General features: G+C 37.9%; 1 protein-coding gene across 1 annotated transcript in view; it reads left to right on the forward strand.

Annotated features, from left to right (window-relative positions):
• The window catches only part of CDKAL1 (CDKAL1 threonylcarbamoyladenosine tRNA methylthiotransferase), a gene marked incomplete at its 5' end in the record, with an annotated part of 370841 nt that overhangs the window by 345194 nt on the left and 5149 nt on the right, over nucleotides 1-20498 (forward strand). Inside the window, one exon of the mRNA XM_079533182.1 lies at nucleotides 2764-2928. Coding sequence (XP_079389308.1) covers nucleotides 2764-2928 — 165 coding nt within the window. The remainder of the gene's footprint in view (nucleotides 1-2763; nucleotides 2929-20498) is intronic.

A 20498-nucleotide genomic window follows, 5' to 3' on the forward strand; every position in this document is an offset into this window, starting at 1 on the left:
TGTATTTTTTTTTCAAACAATTAGAAAGATCAGAAACTCTTGTTTAGATTAGCACCCCAGACTGATATGTTTTATTTTTTGTATTATTTTCTATGTACTTTCTATAAATTATATTTTTTCCATGCAGAAAAACAATCTTTATGAACTAGGAAGTACAATATCTGTTTCACAAAATTATTATTTTTCCTCAAAAGCAGATGAAAAAACAGTGAAATGGCTTTTCTGAATCGTCTGTATTTCATTCTGTTTTTGCGGTTGGCTTGTCCTCAATCTTCTTACACCCATCTGTGTAGTTTGTTTTCACTCCCATAGTTATTCAGTTGTCCTGTCTGGAGGAGCTGTTGGTAGTGACTGTGGTTATATAGTTAACATTAGTGCTTTGTTCTAATAATTGTTCCATGTTGCATTACAGCAATACACAGTTTTTTTAAATTGTTTTTTTTCTTAGTGTTAGGTAGTGTTACTGCTTTCGAAACATGTTCTATAGGTAACTGGTTCACTAAGTATTTTTTTCAACAGTCTCATTCTTTCCTAGGATAAATCTCATTATTTTTCTTTTCTTATACCTCTGACCTCCATCTTAAATCTTGTATATCACTGTTCCTCGCCTTTATACCTTATCAGTCAGATTTGAGGAACATTGTTTTGTGCAGGGAGATGAAAAGGAAATTGCTTGGGGCTTTTTAGTGTTTAATGCTTTTTTTAATGAAAGTTTCATTAATTAAAATGGAAGCAGTATGTGAAAAATTGTTGATGTTTTATGGTGTGTTTGTACAGCCCCTAATACAGCTCCTGACTGGAACTGGTAAAGAATAAACTAAATAGAAATTATAACAGTTATTTTAAATTGTATCATGGAAGAAGTACTACATTTATTATGGAATAAATATTTGTATGTCTTTTCCCTAAAATTTTATGTGTTTGACAAGGGTAATAACTTTGTGTTCAACAAAGTAAGAACAAGGTTTTGTGCTAGTGACTGGCATTTGTAGTTGTAAATTTAATGATAGTAGATTAGAAATCAGCCACTCTACAGTCAGTAAATATAATTTTATGTTTGAAAGCCGAAGTGAACGGTCCTGGTGTGATGTTGTGTTAATTAAAGGAAGCATCAGACCTACAATCTCTCCATGAAGCTTGCCAGTATTAAAAGAGTTTGTTTTTAAAACCACATTGATAGAGCTATACTGATAAACCTGCTGGTAGCTTAGTGAGTAACTCTGGTGACATAGTTTAATGTAATTCACTGAACTGTTCATTGAACTGACCAAAAGATACTTCACCAAAACAGTCAAGATGACTGTTTCTGTTGGTAGAACTTTGTTTCTTAGGAAGAGGGAGGGAATTTTTATGAACGTATGCCAAGTCTGGCTGCTCCGTTGCTTATAGCACCTCTCCAATTTTTACATATAAGCCAGTCTCTTTCTGAGCTTAAGAGTTACTTATCCACAAATGTCCCATAGAATTTATGTATATGAATTGCCAATAATTAGATGGAGTACCAAAATTTACAGAGGGTGCAGGCTCAGGGTTGTGGTTTAACCCAGCAGGTGGCTGAGCACCACACAGTCGTTCACTTTCTCCCCCTTTGCCAGGGAGAGAATTAGGAAAAAGAAAAAAAAAAAGAAAAAATGTATGGGTTGAGTTTAAAGTATTTACTAAGACAGAGAAAAGGAAAACAGTTATGACATATATATATGAATGTATACAACAAGTGATGCACAGTTACTCATCATCCCCTTGCCATTGCCCCTGAGCAGTTGAAGGGAGTGAGATCCACTCCCACCCCCCTTCAAAACTCCTTCCACATGGTATCATATGATATGGAGTATCCCTGTGGTTTGTTTAAGTCCACTGTCCAAATCCTGTCCCCTCCCAGGTCCTTGAGCCCTTCACTGTGTATGGCCTTGGCTCTGTACAACACTGCTTAGCAGCAGCTATAAACATCAGTGTGTTATCAACACTGTTTTTCTCCAAGAACCAAAATATAGCGTTATACCAGACACTCTGAAAACAATTCCATTCCAGCTGAAACTATAACACTCAGATACTTATTTACCTAGTTTTCCTCTGATATAAGTTTGCCCCCAAAAATGTATATGGGAATAAGTGTGATCTAGACATGTTGTAAAAATACCTCAACTCTGGGATCCTGGCTTTTTATGTTTGCCACTTAAGTCCATTAGTTACATTTGTAATCTCCAGAACACAAAACAATCTGCTTTTCTTGGAAGATGCTTAGGAATCTCAGTGGAATTCTAGAAGTTCCCATGAACACCTTGAAAGTGGCCATGAACACCTTGAGCCTTTGGGGAAAAAGGGAAAGTACGTGTAATGATTTCTGCTGAGCAGGACAGAGACTTGAAAATTAAAAAATAAAAAAATAAGAGGATCGTGAGGTAGGTGTGAAGAAGAAATCTGTTAGCATTCCATACTACAAGTGCCCTTGGGAAACCAGTTAGTCTGGATTAAAATGCTGTCATTCAGGTCTGACTTTCTTATCAGTTTAAAAGAAACATAACCACATGTTGTAGGATCAATTGGCTTGAGAAGCACTGAGCTAACACCACAAAGCTCTTGAAGGCAAACTGGAGATGTTACTGATCACCTGTCAGGGGCTGTAGCTTATGCTGGTGCCTGAGGTTTTTAAATGTTTAAATGTTTAGGAGTTGCTCTTACATGTTGCAAAAAGTCTGTTTTCTGAGTGGAAGCTGGAGAGTGATGCCCTTTATGATATTTAGTAACTGTATCTTTATTTGAAAGGTTCTGGTGCCAAAGGATCCTATGTTAATGGGTAAAATGGTAGAAGTGAGTATTTATGAAGCTGGGAAACATTTTATGAAGGGGCAGCCTGTGTCAGATGCCAGAGTTTATGCTGCATCCATCACGACACCATTAGCAAAAGGAGAAGTTTCTGGTTTAACAGAGGTGAGTAAAAGACATTTTCTGTTTTACTTTGTTGGTAAAACAGCATCTGCTCAAGTGTAATGATTTCAGGCTATATATCTGTTATCATTTTACAGTTCCCTTTTTGTGTATGCATGAAGCTTTAATCTTTTCTAACAGATTGAAATCTGAATTTAAAAGATGCTTTTGCTGATACCCATAGCTTTTATTTGCTGACTGTAAAGGCAATAATATCCTCGTTTCTTATTCCAGGGCACAAAATGAGAAGGAACTATTAGAATGGAAAAGATTTAATATAAGCAATTATGTAATTCAATGTATTTCATCTCTAATTTAGTAGAAGTACGAATCTGTTTGTTTTCCATTACAAAGTTGTATTTAAAAATATTTATTGGTTACTTGTCTGTTAGAGTAGTTCAAAATTTTGCCCAGTCTTTGATAGGTAGAGGTACTAAGTATTTACAGTATATTTTGGAAAAAGGTCAACGTCTGATCTAGCCATGTAAAGAAAATGAAACTCTTTTTAAAAGATATCTGATCCTTATTTTACACCTCAGTAGATGTGGCTGTTAGCCAAGTATTCTCATACATTTCATGGAACTCTAGTTGTAAAATCTGATGGAGTGTGAAATGAAAATGTGTATCACATTTCTAAGCATCATTTGATGTCCTTTCTCCAGCACTGTTGTTAGGCTCTCTGAAAATATGTAGCTGTAATTTAGCACATGGAAGAAAGGTAACTGGATGTTTATCATCCACCTTGCTGCTTTTACAGTAAATTGTGGACAAGTATTAAGATAAGAATAGGTATACATATTTTTTTTAATTGTAAGTGGTCATATTTAACATAAATAATCACTGCATACCTTGTGTAAGTAGGGTTGAGTAATTTGGTATCATAAGGCTGGTTATGATAAACATGGCAACAATATGACTGAAATTTTATATGTTAAGAATAAGAAACAAAATTATCAAAGTCGAATGGACCGATAATTTACATAACAAATCATTGAGAGGCCGTTAAGAGGTATAAATCTGCGATTGCCCTTTGAGTAGATATGAACAAGTACTTAGAATGCCCAAATAAAAAGTTACAGCAAATTTCCTGCTTAGAAGTGCTTGAGACATCTAATTCTAACCTAAGATGCTTCTGAGCAGATCTCATGTTCCGGTCGTAGAATCACAAAATGGTTTGGGTTGGAATGGACCTTTAAGATCATCCATTTCCAACTCCCCTGCTATAGGCAGGAACACCTCCTTCTAGATCAGGTTGCTCAAAGCCCCATCCAGCCTGGGCTTGAACACCTCCACGGATAGGGCATCCACAGTCTCACTAGGCAACCCATTCCAGAGTCTCACCACCCTCGTAGAAAAGCATTTCTTTCTAATACCTAGTCTAAATCTACCCTCTTCCAGTTTAAAGCCATTTATCCTTGTCCTGTTGCTACCTGTCCTTATAAAACAGTCCCTCCCCAGCTTTTCTGTAGGTCCCCTTCAGGTACTGGAAGGACACTAGAAGGTCTTTTTGGAGCCCTCTGTTCTCCAGACCAAAAAGATCCACCTCTCTCAGCCTGTCCTCACAGAGAAGGTGCTCAAAGCCCAAGCCCAGGATACAGTTGGCCTTCTGGTCTGCGAGCTCACATTGCTGGTTCACATTGAGCTTTTCATTAACCAACATCTGCAAATCCTTCTTCTCAAGGCTATTCTCAAGCCATTCTCCACCCAGCCTGTATTTGTGCTTGGGATTACTCTGACCCAGGTGGAGTCACCTTGCACTTGACTTTGCTGCCCTCCTCTCAGACCTGTCCAGATCCCTGTGGATGGTATCCCTTCCCTCTAGGATATCAACTGCTCTACTCAGCTTGGTGTTATCTGCAACCTTTCTGAGTGTGCGCTCAGTCTCATTATCTATGACATATGCAAAGACGTTAAATAGCACTGGTTCCAGCACCAATCTCTGAGGAATGCTACTCATCAGCAGTCTAAATGGCGATTTAAGTGGAATCTAAGTGGCAGTCTAAGTGGAGTCATAGAGGATGACTCTTTCTAACAATTAGAGAACGGGGCAATGTGTCACCTGACCCTTTTTATGGTTCACTGTGTGCTCTCATGACAGACTGAGGAAAGAAGAATGAGACAACTTAGAACAAATGTTTTCAGATACTCCCTCAAAAGTAGAAGTCCTGGATCTTCAACAGATTGCCAAGGGTCTCCACCACATTCTCAGTATACAGAGCAAAAACCTTGGATAACTTTTTTGTTGAGCCAAGTTACCAAACTTAATAGTAGAGAGAAGGAAGAGATGAATAAAACAAAGATTGAAAACACATGGCCCTTTCCTTTCCTGCTTTGCATTAAAATGAGGAAGAATTAGGGCCTGCTTTAATTTTGGGATTGAGTGAATGCATAATCAGCTGCCAGGTGGCTCTTGAGATCAGGCATGTTTTTCTTATCCAGTTGTTGTCCTCTGGGCATAAACTCTTCTAGGAACTGACCAGCATCCTGAAGATGACATGTGTATTGCTATAATGAGATAATAATAGCAGGGTGGTAAAGTCTTCAGCTACTGCAAATGAGAATGAGCCTGAATGTAGCAGCCACAGAATCCTGATTTTATATAAAAATGAAGGGAAAAAGCCATTTACCTTTGGAGCACTCAGGTAAGCAGGGATCTCCAGCAAGGAACACTCTCATCTTCACTGCCAACCCTTAAATAAGGTCTGGGAAGGGATGGATCCTGGCTCCATCCCCTCCACTCGCTCATGTGCATTGTTTGCACCTGAGCACCCCTGAGTTGGCCCTGCCTTCCCACCAGGTGCTCAATCACTGCTTCAGGCCATGACTTAGCATTTCCACTACAGCATGCTGTCTGAAATACCTGAGAAGTTTCAACTGGGTCTCTGCTCTCACCTTGTCAGTGGTATGACTTCCTCTCAGCTCCACTGTGTTTGCTGGTCTGTGATGGCAGTTAATTCAGAGCAACATGTAAATTTTAATGTAGATTGAGATAATTCAGAGCAAAACGACATGACAAAGAGTTGTACTGCACTGAAGTGTCTATGCTTTAGTCCATTCCCATTCAGCAAAGTGCTTAGCTCTTCCCTGATGACCATGAAATGTACTGGGACTGTAGCTTACAGTTCAGCATCCTTGCATAAAAGTGCTTTGCAAGAAGGAAAGAGAGATAGTGCTGATTTAGGGCTGTGATTGTACATATCTGTAGGTACTGTTTTGATAGTGTATTCTAAGCCTGCATAGAACACAGTGAAAGATATGTTTCAAAATGCATCACAAACGTATTTCTCTCTAATGAGGAATGTTGACAGGACAGGGAAATCTTTCAGTTTATAAGGACCTTAACCACAGGACTGAAATTTGACAAAAATGGAGAGCACTGTAATGTATAGATGATGAAAGCACAAAACAATCTTAAGCAAAAATACTGTGATGAGGAATTACCTACAAAGGATCAGAGCTTATTTGACTTTTCTATGGGGTTTCTTTGTCACCTGCTACATTTCCCTCAATAATCTCTTCTGATTAGTTCAGAGGAAGCACCGAAGGCATACCATGGCTTTGAAAGGACAGTTGTGGCTTCTGTGTTTTTTGACTTCACTAGTTTGTTGGTTTGTGTGTTTTGTTTTTTACCCTTTTGGCAGCATTACTGTGGTAACTGTTTGGTACAAATAAATGCAAGGTCAACAAATGAAATCAGTGTTTTTGATTGGAGAGAATTCAGTGTGTCACACTCAGAAATGTTGACGGTCTATGTCAAACTTTGGTACATTTTATATCTGAGCCAAATCAGAAGCAGGCAAATACTGACAAGATTATTTCCAGTCTATTTCTAGCATGCATTTTTATCATACCTTTTCAGTCTGTGCAAAACACACCTAATATATCCATCCATTTTTATATATTTACTAGTGATGTAGAATTTCCTGGCAGTTAATGTATTTTCTAAAAAAAAAAAACAAAAGTGTTGTTAAATTGCTTAACATAAGGTTATTACTTTCAGTAACATTAGGCTCTGTGGCAGAATTTATCAGGCCAGGGAGGATGGCGGAATGCTGGAGCCAGTAGCTCAGGTTAAAAAGATGTCAAAATGATTTGTCTGATTGATTGTAGGGGACTTATTATGTATTAAAATACACAGCTGTTTACCAGAATTAATTTTTTACTTCAACATGCATTTTTGGTAGAAGTTGCTCAAAAGTGCATTGTGTCTACATTGTACTGTTTTCAAGATAGTTTATTAAAGGCAAATACACTTAGTAATTTCAATTACCGGAATTTAAATGTAGTATAGATTTCTTAAGGCTTGGGTCGTGCAGTTGCCAATTCAGTGATAGAACAAAGTTTAGAGGGTATATAGTGATAGCTGAAATCAATAAAGGATGAGCAGAAGGCAGTTTTGGATTTGGTTCTGGTGAATCTAGCGTAGGATGTGTGGACTGGGTATTGATAGTAGACATTACAAATGATTGCTAGACAAAACAAACATATCACAAGTAACTAATTGCAATTAAAAATAACAGTAAATAAAACTTTGGATCAATAATTAGTTCTTCTCAATTTCATGGGGAAAAAAAAGTGAATGCTCCTCTTTTATTGAGGAGGCTAGGAGTTGGCAAAGCTTTAAGGACATACCTCAGCATTTTGACATTCAGTAAAGCACATAAGCTTGTCTACTATGTCATTTAGTGCTCTGTTAATATTGTCTGCGAGGTTTTGAAGGTGCAATGCACAGGATACTTATTTTGCTATCACCAGATAATGAGTGAAGGTGTCAGTGGAGTGTGTCAGTGGTCTGAATGTCATTCAATTCTAAAATTTAATTTTGATATTTTCATTTTTATCTATTTTGACCATGTTTAAGGATCCTTATAGTTTCTCAGCAGGACAAAATAAAATGCATAACCAATATATCATATCTACAGACAAGGCTTTGTCCTGACCTAATCATGCAATTAATGATAAGAATCTGTGAGAATTCTGATTTGGTGTTAAGAAATTGAAGTATTTTAGGGTTCTGTAGTTCAGAAATAACTAGTTGCTTATGTGTTCTGCGACTAAAGGAAAAAAGTGCTACAATATGAGAAATAGATAAGGAAGAGACCTAAGGAGTGAAGGACATAAATAAAAGGCTGGCTGGCTGCCTGCCAGAACTGTTATGTATTATGAAAATCAAAGCCTGGAAGTCTGGAAGCCTTTGGTAGGAAATTGTAATCAAATGGAAAATTAAGTCAAAGAAAAATAATTTTAACTGACTACTTGATTATAAGCTCATGCTTGTTTTATGTTTAGAATTCCTGCTTCTATAACCACCTGTGACTGACTTTCTTCTGAAGCAAATACAGGCACATCTTTGTCTCAGTTACCTGTTTTCTATTGCTTTATTGATAACATTCTCTAACGCTTCCCATGTGAACAAATCATGCAGGCAGCCTCCATTTGCCTCTGTTTGTTATTCTGGCACCTTGGTGCACATCTCAATGTCTCCCAGGTCACAGTAATATCCACAGTTAAGCTAGGAGTTATTCCAGTCTTTGGGATCTTCAGAGGAATTGAGGAATAAGCCACTGATATATAGATAGCAAGGAACTGTTTGATCAGTTTGCTTGTTCCTTTTTCTCCGTGTCCTCCCCTCATTTATTTTTTTGGCAGGAGATAGCACTGGATGCTGCTAAAGAAGCTTTATGTTCCCATCCCCTAGTTAGAGTATTTTCTATTTATTTAGCAAAATATGACCTCTAAATGTTATCCAGCCTTTTTTTCCCGATGTCAGGAACTAGAAAAGATACAAAAATCAAAGGCTTCTATATAAACTGCCAGTAAAAAGAGTCAGCAAAGCATAGCTTGAAGGGAACTCTCTGATCTTAGGAAGAAAGTGCTTCACTTGTAGGCAAAATGAAATGGAGAAGAATGAAGAATGTGTAGTCTTCTGGAACCGAAATGAAAGAAATCATGGCAAAATTGAGATCTCTATATTGGAAACTTCCTTCAAGGACATGGAAGATAGGTGTAAAACTGCAGGGATTATAAAGCATAAGTTTTTATGTACATTGGAGTTTCAAAGTGATGGAAAGCTTGGATTCTAAACAGGGATTAGAAGACAGGTATTAGGGGGAAAAAAAAAGTCAAAGAAGCAAGTTTTGGATGGAAAAAAAAATGACATGAAGGTTTAAGGAAAGAAATCTAACATAAAATACAGACAGTATGAGAAACGCTAATGAAAGATCAGAACTTCCAAAAGAGAAAAAGTAAAATAAAGCACATCTTTTGCCTCTGTTGAAAAGCTACTTTACAAAGCTTTTACATCACAGCATCTAAGAAGGGGCAGTTTGAAGAGTATGTTGGGAATGTTCTATTTAACATAAACATGTGGACAAACAATTGAACGCTTCCAATGTAAAACAGGTATCAGGCAGTGCCACATTACCATGAAGTATGGTGTAGTGTTTAGTGCTCTTGCATTTTCTGTTGTAGGAACTTTTGTTCTATAAGTTGCTCTCTCACTCCTTCCCTAAAACAACTGATTGTAGTGAGAGGCGTGCAACCAGTTAGTGCTTTTATAGTTATTAATCAGCTCCATTTAATGTGTTAGTCTTGTTCCCTTATGGTTGTAAAGAAAAGTCATATAAAGTGATGTAAAATCCTTCTAAATTAATCTCTTTATCTCATGTTTTTTCCCATTATTTCACAGAGGTCACTGTAAAGTTAGTGTCACTATAAATAGAGTCTAAAAAAATTGACCTTTCCTTTTTAAAAGTGGAGCTCAAAGCCACCTGTTCTTGGGTTTAGCAAGAAATTTCAAAAGTCTTATTTTTCTGGGAAAAAAAAAAAAAAGACAAAAAAAAATAATCTGGTGTTCCTTTCTTTAGGTGCTAGCTTTTGTGATTTACACATCATCTGTATTCCACATTGGATTAATTTGTTTGGAAATTTCAGTTGATTTAATTTTTTTCTTCTACTTGAAAGCCCAACATTTATCAATCTAGACTCTGAAATTCAGGCCAGATTCTTTCTTACAGCCTGAAAGACTTGCTGAGTCTGCATAAGAATTGGCTTGGATTGCCTGTAGTGAGTTAAGGAATTCATTTTTTCAATGCTATTCTTTAGAAACAGGTTTACCAAGTACCTGAGAAAAACATTTTTGGGTACAGGTCACCCATCTTCAGTGGTGGGTATGAGCTAGGTGAACTCTTTGTCTGTCTCCAGCCTTATTTGATGGCTCACAAAATGGAATAGAAGGTGGCTCGTTTATCCAGAATTGGATAGAAGGTTAAAACACATAGAGATGATTAAAGAAAGCAAAGCCAAGAGCGACTGTAAGATCCCTAGTTTTGTCCTGAGGTCTTAAATTTAATGGGTGGGTTGCCTTTCTGCCCATCTCTCTGACAGGGCTGAATTTCAGCTACAGTGATCAAAGCTCAGCTGAAACAACACATTTCACACAGCCCTTTTTCAAACAAATGCTCTCTCAATACCATTTCAGGTGGAAAGGTAAGAACTGTAGTTTATTTCCTTTTCATTTACCCAGTGGACAGTGCTTTTTGTCTGATTGTTACCGTCTAATCACTTTAAATTGTATAATTTTGTTAATGCTCTGCAGTACATGCAGAAAAATGGAAATAGTAATGACTGGAATGATTCAGCTGTAAGTCATTTTCTGAAGAAGGAGAGAAAATTAGAAGCATTCTGCCCCTCCTGCCTCCAGAAGTAGAACCCTCAAGTACTGAAATAGTTGTTTCATTTTTGTGTATTATTTCTAGTTCTTGACCCCATGCTGCACTGTAAGATGAGAGAGTGGGATCTGTTCTCCCTTGACTTAGAGACAAATTGGAAGTGTGTATCCATGGTAATTTTACCTATTTGACACTCCTTTAGGAAGGAGTTCTTTTTAAAATATTTTTTTCTTTTCAATTCAGCAGATTGTTTGGAAAAGATCAAAAGGCATTGGCTTTTAGTAAAGCTTCGTTATTTTATGTACCAGTTCATAAATTTTCTAGGTGTTAATTGGCTTTCAGGAAGAAGAAAAAAAAAGGCAGCCACAGCTTTTCTCAATTTCTCTATTTGTTTCACCTTTTCCAACTGATTATGCCAGCAAAAGTTACTATAAAATTGTCTTATTTCCTCTCCAGTGGAGTTCAACACCAGTGCAGTCAAAAGCAAATGTAGAACATTCAGCCTGTATGCATGTTGTGTTTTTACTTGCATTATTTAGTTTTCCCTTTTCTTTTTACTAATCTTTAGCTCACTAAAAAGCTCACACTGATAGTATGTCTCTCCATTTCTTTCTCATCTCCTTTCGTTTCCTTGCAAGTGAATACACAGTCATTAGGATAAGACATTTAGTCTTCATTCACACTTACAGATAGGAGGTATGAGATGGATGATTTTTCTACCTATTTATCATCTATCAGTGTGGTAATCCTCAGTCTTTCTACAAGAATACTTAAGTAGGTCAGCATGAAAAAGACACATGGAGCACTCGAGAGGAAACAGGTTTAGAAGGGCAGTACAGATTTCCCCAGTCACAAAGGAAAGATCAGCAGGAGGTTTTTTCACTCATGCGAGGTATTGAAATGTTGAACTTCTTCCTCTTAGAAATATTTTTCCTGCCAAAACCATTGTGAGATATTTTGTTAGCTTTCAGATTCTTTTGAAAATTGCAGTCATGAGATTAAGCTATGTTTTAACTTGAAAATGTTAAAAAAAAACTGCATCTAATTAAAAAACAAAGAAACAAAAACGTTATAAGTAAAATAATGTTTTCTAGCCTTTAATAATATTGTACCCTCAAAAGTTTTAAGAGATTTTCAGTAGATGACTGGTATGATAGTCTTCAGTAATCATCCCTTCTGCTCTTGTTGACAGTTATAATGATAATGAGAATATATACTAAGATATATATGAATGTGTTTTTCAAGTAACTTTTTTACTCTGGTCAGTCCTTTAAAGTCATGTTTACCTACTCCAGAAATATTAATTCTGAATTATAGTAATGTGCTAAGATTTATTCATAATCATATTTTCCCACTCCAACTAGATAATATTTGATGCTATCAATAGTAGAGTGATTTATGGTTTTGTTTCAAATTTTGCTCCCAGTAACACTGAATTAGTGATTTTCTGTGGTGTAAAGGATGACAAAGGTATGAGAGCCTTTTCAGTAGAAGAAAGAAATGGATTATTAAGTTTTTATCGGTATCTATGCAAATGTGGCAAACCAGTTCTTCTTCAGAGATTGCATCCAGTAACTTTCTGTTTATACAAACTGTATTCCATCTCATCCCATTCACTCTAGATCCTTTGCTGCATAATGAGATCAAAGCCTTGATCATGTCATTGAGCAATAAAGCATGTTGCAAATGTACTGGACCAAACAGTGATAGAATTAAACCTTTGCCCTCCTACCACAATCTCTCCCTCAATCTAAGATTTTTTTTAAGGAGTCCTCTCAAACTAAGCGAGCAGTAATTTGCTTGTAAAGTTTGAGAAGTAAGAAATTTGGCTCATCGCTTATTGCACTGAAGATTTTCAGGAACCCTGATACTGAAATTTATTTAATTCGAGGTTTTGTTCTTATTTATAGCATGTTCCAAAAGAAATTGTTCCTGCGGGTTTTATCAAAGACCATTAAGTAGAAGAAATATTTAGAAAAGTAATTAATTATTTAAGCATTTATTAGAGAGAACTAGCTTACTTCTGCTCACTGTACAGTACACTAATCTTGATAATCTTCCTCTGACTACTTCCTAATGGATATTTAAAGAACTTTAAGGATTCCCCCATACCTCTCTTTATTGTTTCAGATGTTAGAACTCTGCTTAAAAATGCAGTTTGTTTTTATTCTGACTTAGTCCAGTGCCAGGCTAAATAATACATGCTAATTAAAATCCTGGAAGTACTATCAAAAATAGAGACTTGGGAAGTATAGTGAGGGCAATATATATACTTCAGCGGTGCTTCACCTTTTCACTGTTGAAGTCATAAGTGCTGGCACAATTTTAAGATACACAGGTGTAAAATCAAAACCAAATCTGAACTGTGTGCAGCATCAAGGTGTGCAAGAAATAATGTCTGTTTTTCTCAAGTAGTCTTTATTTTAGAGGAGGGCTGACAAATTGTTTGTAAAATAAAAACATGGAGTTGAGAAGATATCAGTGATAAACATTTCTTAAAAAGAAATTCACGTTTGCAGTTGTTGTGGGTGATAATAACCACACAGAATAATTAGGGCCTGTAGGCAGACAATATTTGACCTACATAGATCATCATTTTGTAAGAAAGCAGCTATTTTCTGGCTTCCAGCTCATCCTAAGTCACCAGGTGCTGTAACAAATGACGTTGCTGTGCAGTGCTGACAACTTCTTTTGAATAACACTCTATTTTGCCTTTTTGCCTGGCCTTATGGGTAGAAAAACTGTTCTGTGGGACTTGGCCTGTGACAGAGCCCTTTCCAAGATGTGTGAGGGTGTTGTCATTACACGAGAGCAGAAAGGGGCAGCCTTTGAAGTGAGCCTCCTCAGTAGATACTATCCAGCACCCTCTTTCCAGCAGACACCAGGACAGGGTACAGATTTCAGAGCATATATAATGTGTGGAGAAGAACTAGTAATTGTTCATCACATGATGAATTTATGCCATGCTTCGTAATTGGCAAGGTGTCGTAGTGTAAGGCTCACGATAGACTTATGGCCGATCAAAAAGGATTGACTGCTCCATACTACAAATTGTGATGAATATGTGATTGTTACTGCTTGTAAATTTTTTTTGAAGATGCTTTTCCTGGAACAAAGATGTATAGGCAGTGTGCTTCATCTCTTCCTTTTGTCAAAGATAACGTACGACTATGAAAACTACCAATACCTAATATGAACAAGATGGATTTCTTGCCCCTCAAGGAAGGGTCTTGTTATCAGAGCTAAAGGCTTTTTTTAATTTTTTTAAATCACATCCGTGTTTTGACGTGAGTTCATGCATGGTTGTAAGTCATTTCAGTCAGTCTGTCTGTGCCTTATCTGTATGGAAATTATTTTGCGCATTCAAAATCTCTGATAAGTGAAGATAGCATAATTATCATACAAAAAAATATGTCTGTGAATATCCCATTTCTGATAGTTTTTTCTAGATGTACAAATCTAGTGAAGTAATGAAAGTAGGGCTTAGAATTACAGAAAATCTTCTCTTATTTGAACTACTCAACATGTATTTCTGTCTAAAGAAACATTAGTTCATTAGTTTTCTTCAGTGAGGAGTGCTTAACCTTCTGCAGCATGATCAGATTCTGTCACAGGACTGCAGGGGAAAGCCAGATGTACAGCTCTAAATAGCTGGAAAGGAATGAATTATAGATTTACGCTTGTGAGAGTATCTTGTGCAATAAAAATCCTGTTGTATTGCTGTTAAGCTTTAGTTTGTAGGCATGAAGCATTTTAAAATCCAAACCCATCAATTTGTTAGACTAAATTAAATCCTACACTTACTCTTCTGTGGGCTTGTGCTTACCATCTCTGTGGCACGTTATACGTGTTAGCCATTTTCTGTTTGTGTTTATCCTAGATCTTCTTAATTTATTTTTCCTGAAAGCAGTGTGTATCTATTACCTAACATTAGGAAAGATTTTGTGTTGTTTTGTTTTCAGAGAAGTGCAAGAAATTATTTAGAGGTGAGTGAAATTCCTTTTGAAGACTGTCAGTCTGTCTTAATAACCTCATACTTTCCTCATTTATAAGAAAATAGCCTAGAAATACTACCGCATTTGATGGAAAGTTATTACCATTTTTATTTTGACCTAACATGGCACATATCAAAAGTAGATTCAATCCCTTTGTAACAGCTATGTGAAACCATTCTCATCGTCATAGTTCTATAAGGTAGGATCAAGTCAGATACATCTCTCAGCTATGGAAAGCCAGGAGAGAAATGGGAAGTGAAGGCTGTTTATATTTATGAGCAAACTGGATTTTGGATATGTTGTGTCCCATCCCACGCTGAGAAGTGCCACCTCCCTTCCTCTCACGTGTTTATTCTCTATTCAGCTTTCATCTGGTCTTCCCTTTAGTTTTGAAGTGCTATGATGCAAAAACAGTCTTTTTGCAAGAATACAGTCCTCACGGGGTTAGAAAGAGAACGAAGAAGTGAGTAGTTGATCTAATGAAGCCTGGTTTTCCGTAGTTTGAGTCATATGGTTCCTACCATGTTTCTATTAACAAAAACCACAGCTTCATATCCACATCCTCCCTGTCTTCTGTGACTACTCTGTGGGCGTATAATGTATTGTAGATGGTTTGTGTAAATACTGTAGGTTATTTGGAAGTATAGGAGCGCAGATTAGTCAGCAAGATGAGGGCAAAAAGGCAGATTGTTCTTTGACCTTTTCCTCAACAGAAGCACTGGTTTAGATTTTTTTTATTTTTTATTTTTTAATACCAGCCTTTGATATTTATTAAACTTGATTGCTTTTCCATTGCTGAAATGGATGAGTAGGCTGAAAAGTACTAGCATGGACACAGATGAGATAGAATCAAGGACACCAGTTGCTTGGGAGTCATTTCCAGTTACTCCTTGTAATAACCAAGAGACCAAATCAACAATCAAACACCAAAAGGTAAAAAAAGACCATGTATTAAAGTAGTACGAGTTGTGTTCTGCTGGCTATATCCTTGTAGGTGCAGAGAAAAGTGTAACATTGTAATGACACTGAAAACCTATGATATAACAAGAAACTAAGAATGACATTTCTTGTGTACATGTGTGCACAAATCATTTGGAGTATAAAGTGAAATACTCCAAAAAAAAGGAGATTCTAGAATTTCACTTCCTCTTTTCCATGTAGATGCCCACCATGCTATGTTTCAGTGTCTTAATTATGTGCTTATGCACAATTTTTGTACATACAGATTTGTTTCCTTTTATGTGCAGAGCTGAGACTATTTAATAAGCAATTGCTAGATATTTTTCCTCTTCATTGTTCATTTTATAATAACTGTTATTTGCTGCAGACAGTTTACTCTCAAGGGATTTTCTAATTACTTTTCTAACCTTTCCTAGACTCCCATTACTAGCTTTTTGAATACTTCAGACACAGTATTAAGGTTATTTTTACATTATTCTCCTGAAACACAGCTTTCATCTTCCCGTTTCACACGTGAAGACGAGGCAGAGGAAGATGTTCTTAGTGTTCACTGGTCAGCCTCATAAAGAAGTGTGATAATCAATTCAGAGTGCTTAGAACCAGATATTTACAAATTACTAAACTTCCCGTAGCATGTGTTCAAATGAATTTCAGCTGTAACTGCTCAACATTTAAGAGAAACTAACTCCAGGATGTTGCAGTCAGAAAGATTAGCACAGTGGGAAGACAGCACAGGAGTGACAGAAGGATAAAGAGGAAAGGAATGCTCACCCATCTCCAAAGAGCTAAGCTGGTAAGGAAAAACTCCACAAAGGAGGGATCTCTAACCAGAAATCTTTCCCTAGTGGCAATCAGCCCTTAACTGGGGTGTAGGAGAGGTGCAGCCAGGCTCCATCCCTCCCAGTCACACAGCTGCGTTGCCTTCACCTGTGCTCCCAGGGCCGACCCTGTCTTTTCCCCCGGTGATCGGTCATTGTTCAGGCTGTGACTTAGCAGTTTCCATACACAGGATATGAGGTCCAGTGGATTTTTGGAGGCTCTCTCTCAGATGAGGTACAGATCTCTGGTATTTTAGTATTAGAAGATGCAAGTTCACGTTTATGTTCTTGAACCTTTTACAGATACAGACATTGGTTGTCTAGTCAGACCACCCTCTGAAAGGTGGAAATGCTCTCCTGAGGGTAGATATTCGTTACAGCTTGTAGACTGGATACTCACAGTTCTTTGATGTCTTATACATAATGCCGAGGTGCTATCGTGGTTATCTAGCATGGAGCACACAACAAGCCAACAAAGATTTTTCTCATGTAATCTTTATTGCGGAGACGGGCTGATGAGTCACTTGTAGAGGCTTGGCATACTAAGGTTGTGTTAGAGCAGTTAGACTTGCTGCTCGCAGTAACTGTTCTTTGATGTTTCCATGGGAGAGTCCTCCATTAACTGCAGTTGAACTTGGCTGAGTGTGAAATTAAAAAAGGAGCCTCCCATTTCAAGATACTCCTTACGTGCTCAGGAGTATGCTAACTGCACTGTGGGAGACCTCCTGCAACAAGTAAGGATACTTAAAGGAAAGAGGCCGTGACCACATGAAGAGCAAACCTTTGGATTATCGGTGAACCCACAAAGTTGGTCAACAGTTTATGAACCGTTGGATGTCAGCCTTACAGAAATGCTCCTTTTCACAGAGGACTGGTTCCAGCTGTGCTTTGTATACACATACGTTCTCAGCAATTGGATGCATGCAATACAGGGCAGAAACAAATGCAACAGAAATTGTGAGGTGACTAAATATGAGGACATTGTGTAACTTTAAGAAAATGGATTTAAATCTTATGCTTGATAGGGATTAAAGAATTTAAAGGCTGCGTTGGCTTCTGGTGACAACTGAAATCTAAGACAAGAATTGTAGAGCTCTATATTGCTGGCTTGCAGTATGGCTCTGGAGGCATTTTAATTTTGTTTCACTTCTTGTGAAGTGAGGGCAGCGTATAGAACCCACAGCTACAAACTGATACAGAATTTGAAACTGTGGGAAGAAATATGATTCCGAAATATTAAGAATGCTCATCTTATACCATGTTTATGAGACTGCATGATGCTGTTTGTGACTTTTTCCTGATTTTGAAAGAGAATGTCCCTTGAGATTTTTCCTGAATATTTATCACAGTGCTCTTTGAAAATAACAGTGCTTAGGAGGATATTTTCTATTATTTGTGAGTATAGAACTCCTCTTAAAGTTGATGTATTAATAGTTCACTTCCAAGTAAAGCAATAGTACTCATGTCACTATTGAAACGTACATATTATTCAGTTATTTTGATGGTTCTTGTGGCATTAATATGGGGGCTGCTCTGAAAGTAATGCTTCCTATTTTATGTTGGCCCAGACATCAGAGAGCAAACAGAAGCTGTGAGCACAGTGAGGCAGTGACTGGTGCATTTCTGTAGAGATGATAGTGACATGAAAGACAATCCAAAGCTGTGAATGTTGTGCTGGTGATCTCTAGAAAACAGATTCATTTGCTAACCATCTAATTACCAGATAAGTGGCCAGAGCAAGCAGCTGCCGTCTCCTTACAAAGGAGATGCCACTTCTGTACAAGGAAGCAAATAGTGACAGATCACAATTCTGAATTTGTCCACATTGTGTTCCTAAGTTCATTCTTCATTTCAGATTATTTGGGTTACTGTGAATTTTGAATCGCAAATTTTCTGCTTCAAATCTCCCTCAGTTCTCTTGTGGTTGCTGGTTTCCTGTGGTGTGAGGTCTCAGTGTAGTGATTGATATCCCACACACCTTGTTAAGGAAGAAGCTTAGAATCCAGGCATTACACTGTTCTTCAAAATGCTACTTCTGAGTTTATTTTGAAAATGTGTACGCCGTGTAGTAGGAGTTTAATAGTATCACAAAATATTATTGTATAAGAACGGAGTCAGCTTCTTACTGGAAGGATATACAGGTAGATAAAGAAACAAGCTAGAACAAGCGAATATAATGCAAAACAGTACTTCTCAAGTAGAGTATGTTTTAAGGATTTTGGAGGTGTTTTTGGCGTACATCTGCTTGGCTGTTTGTTGTTATTCTTTTTGTTTCTTTTGTTATTTGATTTTTTGTGTGTTTCCCACGTCTAAAAGTGCATCAGAAAGGAAGTCATTTAGTAAGCCCCAGTTACTTACCCTTTTGTCTAGCTTCTGACTAACTACATTATGAGTTCTGAGGCTCAGGGAAGGAATGCTAATGCTTAAAGATAATTTGGAGGAGCAAAAAGAAGTAGGTAGGTCTACCCTTAGGTAAGAACACAGGAAAGAGCAGGGAATCATAGAATTGCCAAGGTTGGAAAAGACCTCCAAGATCATCCAGTCCAACCATCCACCCACCACCAGTACTTTCCCGCTAAACTATCACCTTTGGCACAACATCCAAATGTTTCTTGAACACTTCCAGGGACAGTGGCTCAACTACCTTCCTGGGCAGCCCGTTCCAGCACCTGACCACTCAACAAAGGCAGGTACAGAGTCCTACACCTGAGGAAGAATAACCACTTGCATCATTACAAGTTATGGACTGAACTGCTGGAAAGGAGCTTTGAAGAGAAGGATGCGGGTGTCCTGGTGAACAACAAGTTGGCCATGGGATAGCAGTGTGCCCCTGTGGCCAAGAAGACCAATGGGTATCCTGGGGTGCATTAAAAAGAGCATGACCAGTGGATCAAGAGAGGTGATCCTCTTCTTCTACTCTGCCCTGGCGAGGCCACATCTGGAGCACTGTGTCCAGCTTTGGGCTCCTCAGAAAGACAGAGAATTTCTAGAGAGTTCAGTGGAGGGCCACAAAGATGAGGAACAGCCTGGAGTGTTTCCCTTATGAGGAAAGGCTAAGGGACTTGGAACTGTTCAGCTAGGAGAAGAGAAGACCGAGGGAGGATCTTATCAGTGCTTATAGATATCTAAAGGGCAGGAGTTGAGTGGGTAGAGCTGGGCTCTTTTCAGTGATGCCCAGCTACAGATCAAGGGGCACAGACTGTAACATATGAAGTTCCATATGAAATAAGGAAAAACTTCTTTACCTTGAGGGTGACAGCACACTGCAACAAACTGCTCAGACAAGTTCTGGAGTCTCCTTCTCTGGAGATATTCAGAACCCAACTGGACGTTTTCCTGTGTGACCTACTGTAGGGAACCTGCATTAACAGAGTGGGATGGACTGCGTGATCACCAGAGATCCCTTCCATCACCTCCAACTCTGTGATTCTCTTGACATGGGCAGAAAGTCATGATACAGGAAGTGTTTCTATTGACATGTCTGCTTTTGTTTATTAGGAGAAGCTATATGGTCAGGTGATGCAGAAGGGAAATGGGGAGAAGTAGAAGGAAAACAGAACTGAATGAGAGGTAATTGAGGAATGGGAATTGTATTAATGCTGTACTGACCAAAGAAGCCAGACAGAAGTGTTACTAGGAAAGAAATGAGATTTTACCCAATTGCTACGCAGGTCAGAGATAGGCTGTAGTTAAAACTGATCACAAGGGATGATAAACCTGGAACAAACTGTCAGATTTGATGGAGTTTTGCTTAAAGTCTGTCTCTGCATATTTTCCTATTGTTCAGTTTATTTTAAGTTTGTATTTGACCGTGGTCCAGCTGTTAGGACTATTGTTATAGCACTACTTGACTTGATAGAGGCACGCTTGGTGATATGGATGCAAATTTTGGATTGATCACTGAAATGAGGTCAGTGTAGGGTCACCAGAATGGTCTGATCTGGAGTACTTGGCCTGTGAGAAGAGGCTGAGGGAGTGGACTTGTTGAAATCTGAAGAACGGGCCTCTTCAGGGGGACTAAACAGAAGACCCCCAATTCCTATGGGAAGACTATTCAGAAGACTTCATTTTCAGAGTGGTGTTTCTGGGAGGAGAGACACTAAGCATGTGTTGTAACGAGGGGTTCACAC

This window comes from Tetrao urogallus (genome assembly GCF_951394365.1).
Source record: "Tetrao urogallus genome assembly, chromosome: 3".
Taxonomy (NCBI): domain Eukaryota; kingdom Metazoa; phylum Chordata; class Aves; order Galliformes; family Phasianidae; genus Tetrao; species Tetrao urogallus.